Raw genomic sequence first — 23,751 nt, forward strand, 5'->3', positions numbered from 1 at the left:
ACAACTCTATCACCAATCCAGTGTGACTGTGGTACATTATTAATACAGCTCTATCACATATCCGCTATGCCTGTATTACATTATTAACACAGCTCTATAATCAATCTACTGTCACTGTTTTACATTATTAACATAGCTCTATTACCAATCCACTGTGTCAGTGTTACATAGAACATAGAACATAGAAGAATACAGCGCAGTACAGGCCCTTCAGCCCTCGATGTGGGGCTGATCAAAGCCCACCTAACCTACACTAACCCACTATCCTCCATATACCTATCCAATGCCTGCTTAAATACCCATAAAGAGGGAGAGTCCACTACTGCTACTGGCAGGGCATTCCATGAACTTACGACTCGCTGAGTGAAGAACCTACCCCTAACATCAGTCCTATATCTACCCCCCCTTAATTTAAAGCTATGCCCCCTTGTAATAGCTGACTCCATACGTGGAAAAAGGTTCTCACTGTCAACCCGATCTAACCCCCTAATCATCTTGTACACCTCTATCAAATCACCCCTAAACCTTCTTTTCTCCAATGAAAACAACCCCAAGTGCCTCAGCCTTTCCTCATAGGATTTTCCTACCATACCAGGCAACATCCTGGTAAACTTCCTCTGCACCCGTTCCAGTGCCTCCACATCCTTCCTATAGTATGGCGACCAAAACTGCACACAATATTCCAGATGCGGCCGCACCAGAGTCTTATATAACTGCAGCATAACCTCAGGACTCCGGAACTCAATTCCTCTACCAATAAAAGCCAGTACGCCATATGCCTTCTTCACTGCACTATTTACCTGGGTGGCAACTTTCAGAGATCTGTGTACATGGACACCAAGATCCCTCTGCTCTTCCACACTACCAAGTAGTCTACCATTAGCCCAGTAATCCATCTTTTTATTACTCTTACCAAAGTGAATCACTTCACACTTAGCTACATTGAACTCCATTTGCCACCCTTCTGCCCAGCTCTGCAGCTTCTCTATATCCCGCTGTAACCTGCCATATCCTTCCTCACTGTCTACAACTCCTCCGACTTTCGTATCATCCGCAAACTTGCTCACCCAACCTTCTAACCCTTCCTCCAGGTCATTTATAAAAATGACAAACAGCAATGGTCCCAAAACAGATCCTTGCGGAACACCGCTAGTGACGGCACTCCAAGATGAACCTTTGCCATCAACTACTACCCTCTGTCTTCTTCCAGAGAGCCAATTCCTAATCCAAACCTCCAACTCACCCTCAATGCCATATCTCTGTATTTTCTGCAGTAGCCTACCATGGGGGACCTTATCAAACGCCTTACTAAAATCCATATATACCACATCTACCGCTTTCCCCTCATCTACCTCCTTAGTCACCTTCTCAAAGAATTCAATAAGGTTTGTGAGGCACGACCTGCCCTTCACAAAACCATGCTGACTATCCTTGATCACATCATTCTTATCCAGATGTGCATAAATCCTATCCCTTACAATTCTCTCTAAGACTTTGCCCACAACAGAAGTGAGACTCACTGGCCTATAGTTACTAGGATTATCCCTACTCCCCTTCTTGAACAAGGGAACCACGTTTGCTAGCCTCCAGTCCTCTGGCACTACTCCTGTCGACAAAGAGGACACAAAAATCAAGGCCAATGGCTCTGCAATCTCCTCCCTTGCTTCCCAGAGAATCCTAGGATAAATGCCATCAGGCCCAGGGGACTTATCTATTTTCACCCTTGCCAGAATTTCCAACACCTCTCTCTACATATCTCAAAGCCATCCATTCTACTTATTCGTGCCTCAGTATTTATATCGACAACAATGTCCTGTTCCTGAGTGAATACTGACGAAAAGTATTCATTCAGCGCCTCCCCAATCTCTTCAGCCTCCACACGCAACTTCCCATTACTATCCTTGATTGGACCTATTCCTTCCCTAGTCATTCTTTTATTCCTAACATACCTATAGAAAGCCTTAGGGTTTTCCCTAATCCTACCAACTAAGGACCTTTCATGTCCCCTCCTTGCTGCTCTTAGCTCTCTCTTCAGGTCCTTCCGGGCTACCTTATAACTCTCAATTGCCCCTATTGAACCTTCACGCCTCATCTTTACAAAGGCCGCCCTCTTCCATTTAACCAGGGATTCCAACTCCTTATTAAACCACGGCTCCCTCACACGACCCTTTCCTCCCTGCCTGATAGGTACGCACTTATCAAGGACACTCAATAGTTGCTCCTTGAACAAGTTCCACATATCAATTACGCTCTTGCCTTGGAATCTACTTTTCCAATCCACACATCCTAAGTCATGCCTCAACGCATCATAATTTCCCTGCCCCCAGCTATAACTCTTGCCCTGTAGTACACACTTATCCCTCTCCATCACTAGAGTAAAAATCACCGAATTGTGGTCACTGTCCCCAAAGTGCTCACCTACCTCTAGTTCTAATACCTGGCCTGGTTCGTTACCCAGAACCAAATCCAGTATGGCCTCACCTCTTGTTGGCTTATCTACATATTGTGTCAGGAAACTCTCCTGCACACATTGCACAAACACTGACCCATCTAACGAACTTGAGCTATAGCTTTCCCAATCAACATTATTAACACAGCTCCATCACCAATCCACTGTGTCAGTGTTACATTATTAACCCAGCTTTATCACCAATCCACTGTGTCAGTGTTACATTATTAACACAGCTCTATCACCAATCCACTGTGTCAGTGTTACATTATTATTACAGTTCCATCACCAATCCACTGTGTCAGTATTACATTATTAATACAGCTCTATCACCAATCCACTGTGTCAGTGTTACATTATTAACCCAGCTCTATCACCAATCCACTGTGTCAATGTTACATTATTAATACAGCTCTATCACCAATCCACTGTGTCAGTGTTACATTATTAATACAGCTCTATCACCAATCCACTGTGTCAATGTTACATTATTAATACAGCTCTATCACCAATCCACTGTGTCAATGTTACATTATTAACACAGTTCAATCACCAATCCACTGTGTCAGTGTTACATTATTAACCCAGCTCTATCACCAATCCACTGTGTCAGTGTTACCTTATTAACACAGCTCTATCTTTAATCCATTGTGATTATGCAGATTATTGCTGATGCTTGATGGCACTGTTGATGACACCTTCCATCACTTCACTGATAGGGTCGTAATTGGCTGGGTTGGATTTGTCCTATGACTTTGGGACCATTTCTGGTTGAGGTAGGGCCTGTCCAAATTCGATGGGTTCCACCTCGGCATGGGACCGATATCCTATAGTGATTGTTATCTCAAGCAGTTATGTAGGGTTTAAATTAATGTTTGAAGTTTTTTTGCGAAGAAAACTTATGTAAGGAGTCAGAGAAGGAGCATGGATAAAAGCAAAAAGTAGAAAAGGGAATATGAAAAGTGATAGGCAGAGAAACCAGACAATTCAAACAGGGCTGTTGAGAAAAGTATTGTGGAGGAGTGGATGTTGGACTTGGGTGGACAAAGTTAAAAATCATGCAATAGGTTATAGTCCAACAGGTTTATTTGGAAGTACTAGCTTTCGGAGCACTGCTCCTTCATCAGGTGGATGTGGAGTAAAAGATCTTAAGAGAGAATTTATAGCAAAGGTTAACAGTGTTGTAACAGTGATATATTGAACAAACTTGGATTGTTAAGTCTTTCATCTTTTAGAATGGTTTGCAAGTTTCATTTGCGAGACAAACGGTGTTAAAAAAGACAAGCTAAAAAAACTTGGGCCTTAATGAGGAGAACATTTGCAATAAAGTGGATGAACTAATCATGCAGATCAATTTAAACGGATATGATATAATTGTTTTACCAAGACGGTGACCAGGATGGGAACTGAATGTCCCAAGATATTCAGCATTTAGAAAGCACAGGCAAAAAGGAAAAGGTGGTGGAGTGGCTTTGCTGGTTAAAGAGTACAATTAACACCATAGTGAGAAAGGATGCTAGCTCTGACAATGTGGAGTCTGTATGGGTTGAGCTGATAAATACCAAGGGTGAAAATATTAGTGGGTGTATTATATAAAACCTCAAGTTGAAGTAGTGATGTTGAGAATGGCGTTGAACAGGATGATAGAGATGCATGTGACATGAGAACATCAGTGATCATGGATGATTTTAATCTGAACACAAATTGGGAAAATCAGATTAGCTACAATGCCAAAGAGGAGGAAATCCTGGAGTTTATATGGTTTTCTTGATCAATATTAGTTTAGATTACTTACAGTGTGGAAACAGGCCCTTCGGCCCAACAAGTCCACACCGCCCCGCCGAAGCGCAACCCACCCATACCCCTACATCTACCCCTTACCTAACACTACGGGCAATTTAGCATAGCCAATTCACCTGACCTGCACATCTTTGGACTGTGGGAGGAAACCGGAGCACCCGGAGGAAACCCACGCAGACACGGGGAGAATGTGCAAACTCCACACAGTCAGTCGCCTGAGGCAGGAATTGAACCCGGGTCTCTGGCACTGTGAGGCAGCAGTGCTAACCACTGTGCCACCGTGCCGCCCATATGTGGAAGATCCAACAAAGCAGCAGGCCACCTTAGACTGAGTACTGTGTAATGAGAAGGGAATCATTGCCAATCTAACTGTGCCAGACCTCTTGGGGATGAGTGACCATAACATGATAGAATTTTATATCAAGATGAAGAGTGAGATAGTTGATTTGGAGACTGTGGTGCTGAATCTTAATAAAGGAAACTATGAAGACATGAGGCGTGCGTTGGCCTTGATAGATTGGGAGAGTTACTTAAAGGGATGACAGTGGATAGGCAATGGCAAATTCAAGGAACATATTGGGGAACTGCAACAACTGTTTATTCCTGTCCAGAGCAAAAGCAACATGGTTAAGAGGACCAATCCATGGATTACAAAGGAAGTTAGAGATAGTATCTGATCCAAGGAAGAAACATACAGATTGACCAAGAAAAATATTAGGTCTGAGGATTGGCAGCAGTTTAAAGTTCAGCAAAGAAGGAACAAGGAATTGATGAAGAAGGGAAATTGCAATACGAAAGTAAGCTTGCTGGGAACATAAAGACTGACTAAGAATTTCTATAGGCATGTAAAGAGAGAGAGAGATTGGTGAAGACAAATGTAGGTCTCCTACAGACAGAAACAGGGCAATGTATAATTGGGGGCACATGAAATGGCTGAGCAACTAAATACATACAGTGGCTCTGTCTTCACAAAAGAGGACACAAATCAGATACCAGAAACATTGGAGAACGCAAGATTTAGTGAGAGGGAAGAACTGACGGAGATCAGTATTAGTAGAGAAATTGACGGAATTGAAGGTGGATAAATCCCCAGGGTACTTAAGGAAGTGGCTGTAGAAATAATGGATGCATTGTAGTCACCTTCTAGGATTCGATACACTGTGAAAGAATCTGCAGATTGGATGGTGACTAATGCCACTTCAATGTTCAAAAAGGGAGGTAGAGAGAGACCAGGGATTTGTAGACCAGGAAGCCTAACATCGGTCATGGGGAGAAGTCCCACATAAGAGATTATTGTGCAAGATTAAAGGCCATGGGATTGGGGGAAGTGTATTGAGATGGATAGAAAACTGGTTGGCAGAGAGGAAATGTCGAGTAGGAATTAATGGGTCCTTTTCACATTGGCAGGCAGTAACTAGTGAGGTGCCACAGGGATCGGTGCGAGGATCCCAGCTATTCCCAATATGTATTAATGATCTGGATCAGGGAAGGAAACGGAACATCTCAAAGTGTGCAGATGATACCAAGTTGGGTGGGAGGGTGAATTGTGATGAGGATGCAGAGATCCTTCACCATGATCTGGATAGGTTGGGTGTGTGAGCAAATCAGTGGTGGTTGCACGTTCTCCCCGTGTCTGCGTGGGTTTCCTCCGGGTGCTCTGGTTTCCTCCCACAGTCCAAAGATGTGCAGGTCAGGTGAATTGGCCATGTTAAATTGCACATAGTGTTAGGTAAGGGGTAAATGTAGGGGTATGGGTGAGTTGCGCTTCGGCGGGGCGGTGTGGACTTGTTGGGCCGAAGGGCCTGTTTCCACACTGTAAGCAATCTAATCTAATCTAATCTAATCGAATCTAATGTGAGGTTATTCACTTTGGAAGCAAAAGCAAGAAGACAGATTATGACCTGAATGGCTGTAAACTGGGAGAGGGGAGTGTGCAGTGGGACCTGGGTGTCCTTGTGCACCAGTTGCTGAAGGTAAGCTTGCAGGTGGAGCAGGCGGTAACGAAGGCAAATGGGATGTGGGCCTTCATTGCGAGAGGTTTCGAGTCCAGGAGCAGGGATGTGTTGTTATAGTTATACAGGGCTTTGCTGAGGTCACGCTGAGAATATTGTGTACAGTTTTAGTCTCCTTTTCTGAGGAAGGATGCTCTTGCTGTCGAGGGAGTGTAATGAAGGTTTACCAGGCTGATTCTGGGGATGCTGGGACTGATGAATAGGGAGAGATTGACTCAGGTGGGATTGTTTTCACTGGAGTTCACACAAATGAGGGGAGAATCTTATAAAGACTTTTAAAATTCTAACAGGACTAGACAGGGTAGATGTAGGGAAGATGTTCCCAATGGTGGGTGTCCAGAATCAGGGCGTCACAGTCTGAGGATTCGGGGGTCCATTTAGGATGTTGATGAGGAGACATTTGTTCTCCCACAGAGTGGTGAGCCTGTGGGATTCATTACCACAGGAAGGAGTTGATGTCAATCCATTGAATGTATACAAGAGGCAGCTAGATGTAGCACTTGGGGGGGAATGGGATCAAAGGTTATGGGGAGAAAGCAGGATTAGGCGACTGAGTTGGGCAATCAGCCGTGATTGGGAGGAATGGCGGAGCAGGCTCAAAGGGCTGAATGGCCTCCTGCTCATATCTTCAAGTTTGCTGTGTTTTACAGGACACAGCTGGGCAATTTTCCACATTGATGTGTGCATGCCAGTGTTGTAACGGTACTGGAACAGCCTGGGTAGGGACATAGAAAATTCTGTAAAGCAAGTAGGACAAGTTGTTGGAGGGAATCCTGAGGGACAGAATGTACATGTATTTGGAAAGGCAAGGACTGATTAGGGAAAGTCAACATGGTTTTGTGCATGGGAAATCATGTCTCACAAACTTGATTGAGTTTTAGAAAAAGTAACAAAGAGGATTGATGAGGGCAGAGCAGGAGATGTGATCTATATGGACTTCAGTAAGGCGTTTGACAAGGTTCCCCATGGGAGACTGGCTAGCAAGGTTAGATCTCATGGAATACAGGGAGATCTAGCCATTTGGGTACAGAACTGGCTCAAAGATAGAAGACAGAGGGTGGTGGTGGAGGGTTGTTTTTCAGACTGGAGGCCTGTGACCAGTGGAGTGCCACAAGGATCGGTGCTGGGTCCACTACTTTTTGTCATTTCCATAAATGATTTGGATGCGAGCATAAGAGGTACAGTTAGTAAGTTTGCAGATGACACCAAAATTGGAGGTGTAGTGGATAGCGAAGAGGGTTACCTCAGACTGCAACAGGATCTGGACCAGATGGGCGAATGGGCTGAGAAGTGGCAGATGGAGTTTAATTGAGATAAATGCAAGGTGCTCCATTTTGGGAAAGCAAATCTTAGCAGGACTTATACACTTAATGGTAAAGTCCTAGGGAGTGTTGCTGAAGAAAGAGACCTTGGAATGCAGGTTCATTGCTCCTTGAAAGTGGAGTCGCAGGTAGATAGGATGGTGAAGAAAGTGTTTGGTATGCTTTCCTTTATTGGTCAAAGTATAGAGTACAGGAATTGGGAGGTCAGTTTGCGGCTGTACAGGACATTGATTAGGCCACTGTTAGAGTATTGCGTGCAATTCTGGTCTCCTTCCTATTGGAAAGCTGTTGTGAAACTTGAAAGGGTTCAGAAAAGATTTATAAGGATGTTGCCAGGGTTGGAAGATTTGAGCCAAACGGAGAGGCTGAACAGGCTGGAGCTGTTTTACCTGGACCATTGGAGGGGTGACCTTATAGAGGTTTACAAAATTATGAGGGGCATGGATTGGATAAATAGGCCAAGTCTTTTCCCTGGGGTTGAAGAGTCCAGAACTAGAGGGCATAGGTTTAGGGTGAGAGGGGAAAGATATAAAAGAGACCTAAGGGGTAACGTTTTCACACAGAGGGTGGTATGTGTATGGAATGAGCTGCCAGAGGAAGTGGTGGAGGCTGGTACAATTGCAACATTTAAGAGGCATTTGGATGGGTATATGAATAGGAAGGGTTTGGAGGGATATGGGCCGGGTGCTGGCAGGTGGGCCTAGATAAGAATAAAAAGATATAACTGAAAGAGAATCCTGAACCCTGAGCCAACTCACCAGTACCCACTGCTGCCTGCACCAGACCCAGCAATGTAGGCATCGCTACTCTTTAGGTTTCATCTCTTTGCCACTGGGCCTGCCTTACCACTGACACTAATGCCATGTCCCGTATGGAAACCATACTTACCCGACAACTGCTGCCGGGCCTACTGCACCCAAGGGTGCCTGTACTGGGCCTACTGCAACCAGGAGTCCCTGCTTTTGGACTAGCGCAACCAGAGGTTCCCATGCTGAGTCTATTACAACCAAGAGTCTCCGCTTTGGGCCTTCCACAACCAGGGGTGCCCACTCTGGGTCTACTGCAACCAGATGTCCCTGCTTTGGGCCTACCACAACCAAGGGTCCCTGCACTGGGTCTATAGCAACCAGGAATCTTTCCTCTGGTTCTACTCCAACCAGGACTACTCACTCTGTGCCTACTACAACCAGGAGTCCCTGCTCTGGTCCTACTACAACCAGGGGTCCCCGCTCTGGTCCTACTACAACCAGGAGTCCCTGCTCTGGTCCTCCAACAACCAGGGGTCCCCGCTCTGGTCCTCCAACAACCAGGAGTCCCTGCTCTGGTCCTCCAACAACCAGGGGTCCCCGCTCTGGTCCTCCAACAACTAGGAGTCCCCGCTCTGGTCCTACTACAACCAGGAGTCCCCGCTCTGGGCCTACTACAACCAGGGGTCCCCACTCTGGTCCTCCAACAACTAGGAGTCCCCGCTCTGGTCCTACTACAACCAGGAGTCCCCGCTCTGGGCCTACTACAACCAGGGGTCCCCACTCTGGTCCTCCAACAACTAGGAGTCCCCGCTCTGGTCCTACTACAACTAGGAGTCCCCGCTCTGGTCCTCCAACAACCAGGGGTCCCCGCTCTGGTCCTACTACAACCAGGAGTCCCCGCTCTGGTCCTCAAACAACCAGGAGTCCCTGCTCTGGTCCTCCAACAACCAGGGGTCCCTGCTCTGGTCCTACTACAACCAGGGTTCCCCACTCTGGGCCTACTACAACCAGGGGTCCCCACTCTGGTCCTCCAACAACCAGGGTTCCCCGCTCTGGTCCTACTACAACTAGGAGTCCCCGCTCTGGTCCTCCAACAACCAGGGGTCCCCGCTCTGGTCCTCCAACAACCAGGGGTCCCCACTCTGGTCCTCCAACAACCAGGGGTCCCCGCTCTGGTCCTCCAACAACCAGGGGTCCCCGCTCTGGTCCTCCAACAACCAGGGGTCCCTGCTCTGGTCCTACTACAACCAGGTTTCCCCGCTCTGGTCCTCCAACAACCAGGATTCCCCGCTCTGGTCCTACTACAACTAGGAGTCCCCGCTCTGGTCCTCCAACAACCAGGGTTCCCTGCTCTGGTCCTACTACAACTAGGAGTCCCCGCTCTGGTCCTCCAACAACCAGGGGTCCCTGCTCTGGTCCTCCAACAACCAGGGTTCCCTGCTCTGGGCCTACTACAACCAGGGGTCCCCACTCTGGTCCTCCAACAACTAGGAGTCCCCGCTCTGGTCCTCCAACAACCAGGGGTCCCCACTCTGGTCCTCCAACAACTAGGAGTCCCCGCTCTGGTCCTCCAACAACCAGGGTTCCCTGCTCTGGTCCTACTACAACTCGGAGTCCCCGCTCTGGTCCTCCAACAACCAGGGGTCCCTGCTCTGGTCCTCCAACAACCAGGGTTCCCCGCTCTGGGCCTACTACAACCAGGGGTCCCCACTCTGGTCCTCCAACAACTAGGAGTCCCCGCTCTGGTCCTACTACAACTAGACAGTAGGCATTATTTGTTTGGATCTTAGTAACACCTTTGACAAGGTTCCACATGGTAGACTCATTTGTAAAGATAGAGCACGTAATTCAGGATGCACTTGCCAATTGGATACATCACAGGCCTATGACCAGCGGTGTCTTTTGTTTTTCATTTATATAAATGATTTGGATGAAAATATAGAATGCATAGTTAGTAAGTTTGCAGACAACACCAAAATTGATGACATAATATACAGTGAAGAAGGTTATCTAAGATTACAAAGGGATCTTGATCAAATGGGTCAGTGGGCTGAAAAATGGGAGATGGAGTTCAATCTGGATAAATGCAATTACAAATAGAATTTGGTAAAACAAACAGGGGTAGGACCCATACAATTAATGGTAAGGCCTTGAGTTGTGTTGTAAAAGAGAGACACCTAGGGGCTCAGGTACATAATTATTTGAAGTTTCTGTCACTTACAGATATGGTGGTTAAAAAAAAGCATTTAGCACTCTTGTGTTTGTTGCTCAGTCCTTTGAGTTTAGGAGTTGGGAAGTCATGTTGAAGTTGTACAGGACATTGGTGAGGCCTTTTCTGGAATACTGTGTCCAGTTCTGGTTACCCAGTTATAGGAAGGATATTATTAAGCTGGAGAGGGTTCAGAAGAGATTTACCAGGATGTTGCCTGATATGGAAGGTTTAAGTTTTAAAGAAAAGCTGAATAGGTTGAAAGATTTTTAACTGGAGCGTAGGAGATTGAGAAGTGACCTGATAGAAGTTTATAAAATTATGAGAGGTATAGATAGTTAATGGTAGTTGTCTTTTCACAAGAATAGGAGTTTTCAAACTAGGGGACACATTTTTAAGGTGAGAGGAAAAAATGTTTAAAAAGTCATCTTTCCCAATAGAGGCGGGGGTGGGGGTTTGTGTATGGAATGAACTTCCTGAGGAAGTGGTAGATGTGGGTACAATTACAATCTTTAAAAAAAATTTGAATGGATACATGAATAGGAAAGTTTTGGAGGGTTATGGGCCAGGAGCAGGGAGGTGGAATTAGTTTAGGTTGGTATGATGTTCAGCATGGACGTCATGGACTAAAGGGTCTGTTTCTGTGTTGTTCGGGTCCATGAGTCTATATTGCCTGGGTGGGCAGCCATCTTGAAAAGTCTGTGACCACCTCTGATTGCTGGAGGAGCTTTGCTGCTGTTGCTGTTGCCAACCTCGAACACCAGGAGAATATTCCTGCTGCCAGCACTATCTCCAATCACTCCGTGAGCTACCTTTCCACTCTTGGCTCCAGCTGCCACACCAGTTTGGCTGACTAACCTATCACGAAGGCTCCAAATGAAGGAAAACAACAGAAAAAAATGGAAAAAAAGAAGTAAAAGAGAAAAAAAAACATGAAGTCTGAGGAGGCAGTTTACATTCAGGGAGCCCGCTTGCAGCACTTCTACTCCACTGTCATCTACTTGCACAAAAGGTCAGGACATGTCCATAAAGATTCTTAGCAATTTTTATAGATGCACCCAAGAAAGCATCAATCACATGTATCACAATATGGTTTGGCAACTGGTCTGCCCAAGACTGCAAGACACTACAGAACATTGTGAGCAGAGCCCAGTCCAACATGAAAACCCACTTTCCCTCCACTCACTTCATCTACACTTCCCACTGCTTTAAGAAAGCAGCCAGCATCATCATGATTCCTCCCACCCTCTTCCACCTTCTTCCATCAGGCAGAAGACAGAAAACTTTGAAAGCAGATACCAACAGGTTTTTCCTCGCTGTCATCAGACTTTTGACGGACCTCTCATATATTAGAGTTGATCTTTCTCTGCACCTTCTCTGTAGCTGTAACACTATATTCTGCATTCTGTTCATTACTCTGATGTACTTGTGTAAGGTATGGTTTGTTGGGTTAGCATGCAAAGCAATACTTTTTCACTTTCCTGCCTTCCCCATAACCCTTGATTCCCTTTCTGATCAAGAATCTATCTTAGCCTTAAATATACACAGCTCTGCCCCCACAGCTGTCTGTGGCAAGGAGTTTCAAAGATTCACAACCCTCTGAGAGAAGACTTTTCTCCTCGTCTCAGTCTGATGCCCCTACATTTGAGATTATGTACTCTGCTCCTAGATTCTCCAACAAGGGCAGGCATCCCCTCAGTATTTGAGCTGACAATGTGTTGCTGGAAAAGCGCAGCAGGTCAGGCAGCATCCAAGGAACAGGAGAATCGACGTTTCGGGCATCAGCCCTTCTTCAGGAATCCCCTCAGTATTTACCCTGTTACCCACTTAAGTTTCAATGGCATCACTACTCATTCTTCTAAACTCCAGTCAGCCAGGTCCCAATCTGTTTAACCGTTGCTCATAAGACAATCCCTTTGTAGGGATAATGCAAGTGAACCTTCTCTGAACTGACTCCAATTAAATAATAAGTTTCCTTAAAGAAGGAAAGGGGACCAAACCTGCTGACAGGACTCCAGATGTCATCTCCCCAGCACCTTGTACAATTGCAGTAGGATTTCCCTCCTCTTATACACCAACCCCCTTGATATAAAGGCAAATATTCTAAAGGGGCTATTTCCACACCACAGGGATTCTATGATTCCGCTTCCTGATTACCTGTGTGCTATCTTTCTGTGTTTCATGCGCAAATCCTTCCAAAGTCCCTTTGTGTTGCAGCTTTCTGCACTTAATCTTCATTTAAATAATATTCTGCTCTTTTGTTCTCCCTCCCAAAATGAACAACTTCACATTTTCCCAGATTATATTCCATTTGCTAACTTTTTGCCCATTTACCTCGCCCGTCTATATCTCTGGGTAAACTGTTAGTATCCCTCTTGTAATCTGCCTTTCCACCTAATTTTGTGCAAGCTGTGAATTTGGCTCCAGTACATTCACTTCCTTCCTCCAAGTCAGTAATGTGTATCGGAAACTGGTGCAATGCCTGCACTGAGCCATGTGGAACTCCACAGGTCAGGGGTTGCAAACCTGAAAAAGATCCCCTTATCCCCACTAAACAAAAACACCAAAGAACTCAGAGGTGAATTTCCTAATCCTGCTTTTAATTCCAATGTTTTTTCTTATCACCACTCATTATTTCCTGCCCATGAGCTATTTTTCTATCCATGCCAATAACCTACCTCTCCAAAATTCACAGGCTTAACCTTTTAGAATTAGATTTAGATTTATTATTGCATATTTTGTGATGCACATTGTTTAATGCCTTCTTGAAGAGATTTCACTGAATTGCAGTGAATATAATCATAACTGATTCAAGCTCTCCTCATACATCAGCCCTATCTTTGCAGGAATCAGTCTGGTAAACTTATGTTGCACTCTTTCCATAGCCAGATAATCAAATCTATAATTGCAATAAGACATCCCTGCTCTTCTACTCGAATCCTCTCACTTTGAAGAGTAACATCCTATTGCCATGCTGCACCTGCATTCTTACTTTCAGTTACCGGAATACAAGGGCGCCCAGGTCTGATTGCACTTCCCCTTTTCCCAATCTATCACCATTCACTTAGAGTCATACAGCACAGAAACAGACCCTTCAGTCCAACTCAGCCATGCTGACCAGATATCTTAAACTGAGCTAGTCCCATTTGACTGTGTTTGGCCCATGGCCCTCTGAACCCTTCCTGTCCATGGACTTGTCCAAATGTGTTTTAAATGTAGTCATCGTACTTACTTGTACCACTTCCTCTGTCAGCTCATTCCACACACTCACCATCCTGTATGTGAAAACATTGCCCCTCAGGTCACTTTTAAAGCTTACCTCTCTCACCTTAAACCTATGCCATCTAGTTTTGGACTCACTTATCCTGGTGAAAAGATTTTGACTCGTCACCTTATCTATGGCTCTAATGATTTTATAAACCTCTTTAAGGTCACACCTCAGCCTGCTATGCTCCAGGGACAAAAGTCCCAGCCTATCCACCATTTCCTTTTAACTCAAACCCTCCAGTCTCAGTAACATTTTTGTAAATCTTTTTGGCACCATTTTCAGTTTAATAACATCCTTCTTATAGCAGGGTGACCAGAACTGCATGCAGTATGATAAATGCAGTCTTACCAATGTCCTGTACAACTATAACATGACATCCCAGCTGGTGTACTCATTGCTCTGACCAATAAAGGTAAACATACCAAACACCTTCTTCATCCCCTGTCTACCTGTGAAACTACTTTCAAGGAACTATGTACCTACACCCCTCGGTTTTTCTGTTCGACAACATCCCCCAGGGGAGACAGTGAGGTATGCAGATGCTGGAGATCAGAGTTCAGAGTGCGTTGCTGGAGAAACACAGCAGATCAGGCAGCATCCGAGGAGCAGGCGTCCTGATGAAGGGCTCTGGCCTAAAACGTGATTTCCCTGCTCCTCGGATACTGCCTGACCTGCTTTGCTTTTCCAGCAACACACTCTCAACACTTTCCAGGGTCTTACCATGAACTGTCCTGCCCTTTCATGTGCTTTTCTATTTTTGTTACCAAAGTGGATAACTTGACATTTATCCACATTTTACTGCGTGTGCCATGCATTTACCCATTCACTCAACTTGTGTAAATCTCACTGAAGTACCTTTGTATCCCCTTCACTGCTCACCCTCCCATCCAGTGCTGTGTCATTTGCAAACATTTTGTCCCCTCATCTAAATCATTAATATATTGTGAATAGCACTGATCCCTGCAATCCCATACTAGTCACTAGCTGCCACTTAGAAACTGATCCAAAAGTGATCTGCTTACTAGCCGTTCTCCATGTCAATAGCCTGGCCAAGATGCCTATTTCCACATGATATGATACTGATCCCAACCCATGAGCTTTAAGCTTACATGTTCACCATTTTTGTGAGCCTTCTGCAAGTCCAACTAAACCATATCTACCAGCTCTCCCTTAAAAATAGTACAAGTACTCAGTCCCCAGTTTGTATCTTTATGTGCATGTTCCAAAAGACGTATTTTCAATGTGGAAGAGTGGCAATCTGAGAATGATTGTTGTTCTTTTAAAGATTAAAGTCTAATGGAGAAACTTGTTCTGTTCGAGGTACATGAAGACACTGGTTTGCATCAAGTAATTTTTCTGTTTGATAACTCAGCAGCATTCTGCTGTTTCTCTGCTTTCTTTATTGTTTCACAGGTTGCAGGTGTCATTGGCTGGGCCAAAGTTAATTTCCTATCTCCAAGTGCCTGGAGAAGGTCATGGTGAGCTGTCAGCAAGAACTGCAGCAGTCCATGTTGGATAGGGTGACCAGACAATGCCCTGAGGGAGGGAATTCCAGGATTTTGATTGAACTAAACTGAAGGAACTGTAATATATTTCTGAGATAGGGTGATGTGAGCTTTAGGGTCACAGAATCAGATCCTGGAGTGCAGAAAGAGGCCATTCAGTCCATCGTGCCTGCACCAGCTCATATTGAGTATCATTATCTACAGCCAAAAGCTTGCTTTCTCCCCATCCCTTTGCACATTATTTTCATCCAAGTAACCACCAAATATCCTCTTGAATGCCTCTACCACATTTTTAGACTCTGCATTCTGTACACAAACGACTTGCTATGTCATAGATTTATAGAGCTGTACAGTCTGGAAACGGACCCTTGAGTCCAACTCATCCATGCCAACTGCAACATGACCTCCTAACACCTATATTCATTGCACTGACTAATAAAGGCAAGCATTCCAAACCCCTTCTTCACTTTCCTGTCCACCTGTGACTCTACTTCAAAGGAGCTATGAGCCTGCACTCCTAGGTCTCTTTGTTCAGCAACACTCCTGAGGACCTTACCATTAAGTGTATAAATCCTGTCCTCATTTGCCTTTCCAAAATGCAGCACCTCACATTTATCTAAATTAAACTCCATTTGTCATTCCTCCGCCCATCTCATCAAGATCCCGTTGTACTCTGAGGTAACCTTCGCTGCCTACTACACCTCTAATTTTGGTGTCATCTGCAAACTTGCTAACTATACCTCTTATGCTCGCATCCAAATCATTTATATAAATGACAAAAAGTAGTGGACCCAGCACCAAACCTTGTGGCACACAACTGGTCACAGGCCTCCAGTCTGAAAAACAACCCTCCACCACCACCCTCTGTCTTCTACGTTCGAACTAGTTCTGTATCCAAATGGCTAGTTCTCCCTATATTCCATGTGATGCAACCTTGCTAATCAGTCTCCCGTGAGGAGAGACCTTATCAAACACCTTATCATATCCAGTGCACTGCCCTCATCAATCCTCTTTGTTACTTCTTCAAAAACTCAATCAAGTTTGTGAGACATGATTTCCCACACACAAAGCCATGTTGACTATCCCTAATCAGTCCTTGTCTTTCTAAATACATGTGAATCCTGTCCCTCAGGATTCCCTCTAACAACTTGCCCACTATTGATGTCAGGTTCCACAGTCTATAGTTCCCTGGTTTTTCTTTACCACCTTTCTGAAATAATGGCACCACATTAGCAAACTTCTATAGTTCACTCTCATTCTGTTTCTTTCCACAGATTCCTCTTGCCCAGAGGGTTCCAGGTATCGCATTATGATGCCAATGGAACTCTGGTGACAGAGACAGACACTGGAATGGTGAGAGTGCAATAATTGTTAAAGAGATAGCTGTCAATCTTTGTTTCTCTTTCCTATTCCTGCTATTTCTTTCTTTGCTGTCCAGTGCATATATTATCGGCATCAAACCACGTTGGCTTGTGTTTGGTGTGACAATGCTGCCCCTTTCACGAGGTTATATTATCCTTGGCTTTTTTTTTCAGGAGGTTTAAAAGCAGCGATTCTGAAATGTCTGGGCTTTCAATGGGTGTTTGGGGCCAATTTGACGACAGATAACAGATACTGCCTCAGGCAAAAGGCTTTTAAGTTTTTTAAGACAAAATTTGTGCAATGAAAGGGAAGTGGTCAGTTATTCTATTCACCTTTTCTCTAGATTCGTTTGGTTTTGGCAGTGTGGCTATTCACTGAAAGCAGGCAGTCAGTTTGAGGCTGCTGATCCAAGAAACAGCTTCATGGAAGAGGGGTAGGGGGGTTCCATGCTGCCATCTCACTCTCTCTCCTGTAAGACTTTGTGTTTGATTTTACCTTTGGTGCCAAGGAGTATTTATGGGGACTGTTGCAAGTACTGGGAACAGCAGCATTAAGTTGGGATAATCTGCTGGGTTTTTCGATAGGTTACATTATTCAGTATTCTGTTCTCTTTTGTTTGTTTCTTTCGGCAATCTTGTAAATAAAATAAATTCTCTTTTGTTTAAAATTAAGTGATTTGACAACTGCATTCTTCCTGGAATATCCACTTTTACACCTTCTGAAAGCAGCTAGCAAAATTAGGGTCCGGGCTACTTCCTTGACATTGGAAAGATCGGACCTGGTACTTGTCTGGAAGGTTGCAGCTCAGACACCACCAGAGCTTTTTCTATGACTCTATGACCTGGGATAAAGCAGCCTGTTTGATTGGTACCTCAATGACCACCTTCAACATTCCCCCCTGCACTACCAACACACAGGAGCAGCAGATGCATCATCATCAGCCACTTGGGTCTTAATTGGCAGTGGTTTGTGGGGAAATCAAATCATCCTCTGATTAAATTCATATTTCTTAAAAAAAAACACCTATCTTTAGGGAATAACATGTTGGTTTCGACAGGAGATTGGCTCAATAACAGGAAAAAAAAGCAGGCATAAATAGATCATTTTTAGGTGGCAAGACATAATGACTGGAGTGTAACAGGTATCACTGTTGAGAATTTTTATTTATTCATTCATGGAACATGAGCGTAACTGGCTGGGCCAGAATTTATTGACCATCCCTTATCCCTGGAGAAGATACAGTCTTTGGGGTATAACGTCAATCACAATGCAACTGGGGAGGAAATTCCAGAATTTTGACCCAGCAACAGTGAAGGAACTCTATTTCCAAGTCAGGATGACATCAGAAGTCAGACAACACCAGATTAAAGTCCATCAGGTTTATTTGAAATCACAAGCTTTTAAAGCATTGCCCTTTTATCAGGTAACTTCACCCCAGTACAACACCATCACCTCCACATCATAAGTCAGAATGGTGAATGGCTTGGAGCGGAACTTGCAGTTGGTGGGTTCCCAAATATCTGCTTCCTTTGTCCTTCTAGATGGAAGTGGTCGTGAGTTTGAAAGGTGCTGTCTAAGGATCTTTGGTGAATTTCTGTAGTGCACACTGTTGTTACTGAGCATCAGTGGTGGAGTGAGTGAATATTTGTGGCTGTGGTGCCAATAAAGCGGGCTGCTTTCTCCTGGATAGTGTCAAGCTTCTTGAGTGTTGTTGGGGCTGGCAAGTGGGGAGTATTCCATCACACTCCTGACTTGTGCCTTGTAGATGGTGAACAGTCTTTAGGGAGTCAAAAGATGATTTACTTGATGTCGTATTCCAAGCCTCTGACTTGTTCTTGGAGTCACTGTGTTTATGTGGTGAGTCCAGTTGAGTTTCTGGATAACAGTAACTCCCAGGATGTTGATAGTGGAGGATTCAATGATTGTAACACAATTGAATGTCAAGGAGTGATGATTAGATTTTATCTTGCTGTGGATGGTCATTACTTGGTAATTGTGTTATGTGAATGATACTTGCTCCTCATCACAGTGACTGGGATGGGACACTTCAGCAATGGAGAAAACTTTGGAGTTATTTGGATTCTTTTCCATGGAGAGGAATTTTCAACATAATGAGAGGTTCAGATAGAGTAGATAGTAAGAAGTCCTTCTCTCTTGTAAAAGGATTGAGAACTGGAATGCATAATTTTGAAATGTCTTACAAAAGTAGCAAATGCATAGTGAAAGAAAAACTATTTGAAGCAATGGGCGGTTTTGGAATTGACTACATGGAAATCTGGTGCAGGCAGATTCAACTGAGGTATTCAAGAGTACAGTGAGTGATTATCTGAACAGAAACACAAACAAGAACACAATCTGACACATTCACACATGGCATACATTAAAATCAGAGATATCTCACCTTCACACTGACAATGAACACAGAACATTACAGCACATGAGCAGGCCTTTGGCCCACCATGTCTGTGCTGTCGATAATGCCATTCAAAATTATTCCCATCTCCCGACACAAAGTATGGATCCTGCCATTTTCAGCTTGATCATGTTCCTGTCTGAATGTCTCTTAAACAGTGCTGTAGTATCTGCTTCTATCTACCACCTCCCCTGGCAGTGCATTACAGGCACGCGTGTGAAATAAATACCTCACACATCTCCTGTAAACTTTCTTCCTCTCACCTTAAACATACTCCCCTGGTATTTGACATTTCCATCTTGGGAAAGAGAATCAGACTATTCCCTCTTATCCCTGCCTCTCATCATTTTATTTGCTTCAATCAGATTGCCCCTCAGACTCCAACACTCCAGCAAAAACAATCCAAGCCTCTCCTTATAGCTCATACACCCCAATCCAGGCAACATCCTGGTAAATCTCCTTTGCCTCTCCAAAGCCTACACATCCTTCCTGTACTGTGGTCACCAGAACTGCGCACTATATTCCAAATGTGGCCGAACTGAAGTTTTATACAACTGGAACATGACCTGCCAACTTTTATAGTCAATGTCCCAAACAATGATGCAGTATACCTTCTTGTTATTGAAGGTGTAGAAGTGTACTGTACCTTTCAGAGAGTGAAGAACTTAGGCATCCAGAGCGCTGGATAAGATACATTGTAACATTTGGCCCAGCAGATAGGGTTGCTGGTTGCCTGGATACAAAGACAAATTTGAATTAGGCCAATCGGTTTAAATTACACCCCAAAAAATACCAAACTCCGATCTAGTTTGAATTTAGTATATTGACAATATTGAAAGCCAATGACATAATCTGATGTTTTGAGGGTATAAGACCGGGAAAAATTTAACAGTTGAAGAAAGAACTGCCAAGCAAGCAGCATGTATAGACTGCCTGACACACAGCTCTTTTAAAGTATCTTACCTATCAATGACCTTTGAAACAGAAGTCCCTAAAAAAGAGGAAAATCTACAAAGGAAGATGCAAAGGTAAATCTTACTCGTTTTTTTATCAGACTAGTATTATAGAAGGAAAAGTAAACGATAGGTTAGAGGAAGGAGTTGTAAATAGTTATTAGTTATTTATCTCTGTTATTCTTTAAGAAATAAAGTTGTTAATTTTTACATTAACAAATTGGTCTCTCGAATTTTCATAGATTACTGCACAGGTTAAATCCTTTCTGTATTGCTGGTTTAAATTAGCAGAAAGGTTTACCCATGTCATAACTCTTCTTTACACCTTATCCACTTGTGTTGCCACTTTCAGGGAGCTATGGGCTTGCACCCCAAGATCCCTCTGTATTTCAGTGCTCCTAAGGGTCCAGTCACTGACTGTATACTTACTGCTTGTATTTGACCTCTCAAAATGAATCACCTCCCATTAAGTGTCAACCACATTGCTGTGGGTCTGGAGTCCCGTGTAGGCCAGGCCAGATGAGGACAGCAGATTCCTTTCCCTGAACGACATTGAGCCAAATGTTCTTTTTCATCAATCGACAGTAGTTGCATGCATGCCATTAAGCCAATTTTTGTTCCCTTATTTATTCCAGACATTTTATTGAGTTCACATTTCACCATTTATGCTTGTCTTTCCATAACTGTCTTTCCAGAACATAACTAGAACTTTTTTATATTTTCATTTTGTGGGATGTGGATGTTCCTGGCTGGGCCAATATTCATTGTCCATCCCTAGTTGCCCTTCAGAAGGCAGTGGTGAGCTGCCTTCTTGAACCGCGGCAGTTCATGTGCTGTGGATTAACCTACAATGCCATTAGGGTAGGATTTCCAGATTATTAGTCCTTTGACATTAACACCACACCACCTTCCTTTAATTAGATTGCACAGGTTTTCCAAGGTTACTGAACTGGGTCTGAATGCCATTAGATGTCTTGGCTTACAGTTTGAGTTATGCAAAAGCAAGATGCCATAATTGGTAGAAAAGTGAATCAAAAACAGAAAATGCTAGAAATTCTCACCAGATCAGGCAGCATCTAAAGAGAGAGAGTGAGGGAGGGAGTGAACTGCCAGAAGAAGTGGTAGATACAGGTATAGTTACAACATTTAAAAGATATTGAGACAGGTGCATGGATAGGAAAAATTTAGAGGGTTATACGCTGCAGGCAAGGATGCCCTGAGGCATGGTACATTGGTGAGACCAAGCAGCGGCTACAGCAGCAAATAATGGACACTGCACAACAATCAAAAGACAGGACTGTTCTTTCCCAGTCGGAGAACACTTCACTGATCCAGGACATTCAATCGCAGACCTTCGGGTGACCGTCCTCCAAGACGGACTTCAGGACAGGAAACAAAGAAAGGTGGTCGAGCAGAGGCTGATAGCTAAGTTTGGTCCCATGGGGATGGCCTCAACCAGGACCTTGGGTTCATGTCACATTACAGGTGACCCCATTGCACGATACACATACACACACAGACAGACGCACACGCACAGACAAACATAGACACACAGACACTCCTACATATACACGCACAGGCACACACACACACGCACATATACACATATAAGTTTTTCCGGGAGCAGGGGGAGACAGAGTGGAGATGACGTGGAGACCAGGAGGGTGCTGAGAAAGTAAGGCAACTGTTTAAATTCTTAACTTCAAAGCACGCATCCTTTTTTCTGTCTGGGAGCAGCAGGAGACAGAGTGGAGTGGCATGGAGATCAGGAGGGTGCCTGGAAGGTAAGGACTTAATATATTTGGGCAGCGACTAAACCTGAGGTATTACACGTGTAGTATCTCCTGTTCTCCCCCCACCCCCCCACCCCCCACCTCTAACCAGAAGAAAAAGACTCTGTAAGGTAAGGCTTTTTTTCTCTCTTTTCTTTCATATATTTAAGTGCATTGTTTGGTTTTAGTTAGTTGATATAAATGTCAAGGGGACCTCAGACCCGTGGCATGTGCTTCTTGCTTAATATGGGTACTCAGGGGCGTGGCTGACACTTACACTTGCAAGAAGTGTGTCCATGTGCAGCTCTTGTTTGACTGCATGACGGTTCTGGAGCTGCGGATGGACTCACTGTGGAGCATCCGCAATGCTGAGGAGGTCTTGGATAGCACGTTTAGTGAACTGGTCACACTACAGGTTAGAATTGCTGAGGGAGACAGTGAATGGGTGACCAAAAAGCAGAAAAAGAGTAGGAAGTCAGTGCAGGTGTCCCCTGTGGTCATCTCCCTCCAAAACAGGATACTGCTTTGGATACTGCTGGTGGAGATGGTTTACCAGGGGAGTTGCCAAGATCATGGCACAGTGGTGGGCACTGCTGTTCAGAAGGGTGGGAAAAAGACTTGTAGGGCTTTAGTCATAGGGGATTCTATTGTAAGGGGAGTAGAGAGGCATTTCTGTGGCTGAAAACAAGACTCCCGGTTGGTATGTTGCCTCCCAGGTGGTCCTGTCAGGGATGTCACCGATCGGCTACAGAGAATTCTAAAAGGGGAGGATGAACAGCCAGTTGTCTTGGTGTATATAGCCACCAACGATATAAATAAAAAATGAAATGAGGCCCTGAAAGCAGAATTCAGGGATCGAGGAGAGAAGTAAAAAAGGAGGACCTCAAAGGTAGTAATCTCAGGATTGCTATCAGTGCCATTGCTAGCCAGTGTAGAAATGAAAGAATAAGCAGGATGAACACATGGCTTGAGGGATGGTGTAGGAAGGAGGGGTTCAGATTTGTGGGACATTGGGACTGGTTCTGGGGAAGGTGGGACTCTTACAAATTGAACCAGACTGTAAGTAATGTTCTTGGGAGAGTTTTTGTGACTGCTGTTGGGGAGGTTTTAAATTAATGTGGCAGGGGGCTGGGATCCAGAAGAGAAGACAAGTAGACAGCAAGGTAGAAACTGGAGACTGTAAGAATTATGAAGATAGCATTAACGAGGGGAAGAGTAGGCAGAGAGCAGGTGAGCACAAAAGAACTGGTGGCCTGAAGTGCACATACTTTAATGCAAGGAGTATAGTGTGTAACGCAGATGAGCTTAAGGCTTGGATCGGTGCCTGGGAGTATGACATTATTGCAATCACAGAGACTTGGTTAAAGGAAGGGCATGATTGGCAACTAAATGTTCCAGGATAGAGACGCTTCAGACAGGGCAGGGAGGGAAGTAAAGGAGGGGGTGGAGTTGCATTGTTGGTCGGGGATGATATCACGGCTGTGCTAAAGAAGGACATTATGGAGGGCTTGGGTAGTGAGGCATTATGGGTGGAGCTGAGAAATAAGAAGGATGCAGTTACATTGTTGGGGCTGTATTACAGGCCTCCCAACAGTGAGCGTGAGGTAGAAAAACAAATAGGTAAACGGATGATGGAAAGATGTAAAGGCAACAGGGTGGTGGTGATGGGAGATTTTAATTTTCCCAACATTGATTGGAATACACTTCGTGTCAGAGGTCTGGAATGGACAGAATTTGTAAGAAGCGTTCAGGAGAGTTTTCTCAAGCAGTATGTCAATAGTCCAACGAGAGAAGTGGCCATATTGGACCTGACAATGGGGAATGAGCCAGGACAGGTGGTAGAAGTTGGGGGATTTCTTTGGGAACAGTGACCACAATTCTGTAAGTTTTAGAATATGTGTAGACAAAGATGAGAGTGATCCGAAGGGAAAAGTACT

General features: G+C 44.4%; 1 protein-coding gene across 1 annotated transcript in view; it reads left to right on the top strand.

Moving 5' to 3' along the window:
- LOC140480811 (disintegrin and metalloproteinase domain-containing protein 12-like) overlaps positions 1–23,751 on the top strand; it is a 230,747-nt gene that overhangs the window by 84,319 nt on the left and 122,677 nt on the right. The window contains exon 4 of the mRNA XM_072576233.1: positions 16,589–16,667. Coding sequence (XP_072432334.1) covers positions 16,589–16,667 — 79 coding nt within the window. The remainder of the gene's footprint in view (positions 1–16,588; positions 16,668–23,751) is intronic.

Source organism: Chiloscyllium punctatum, chromosome 1, assembly GCF_047496795.1.
Source record: "Chiloscyllium punctatum isolate Juve2018m chromosome 1, sChiPun1.3, whole genome shotgun sequence".
Taxonomy (NCBI): Eukaryota; Metazoa; Chordata; class Chondrichthyes; order Orectolobiformes; family Hemiscylliidae; genus Chiloscyllium; species Chiloscyllium punctatum.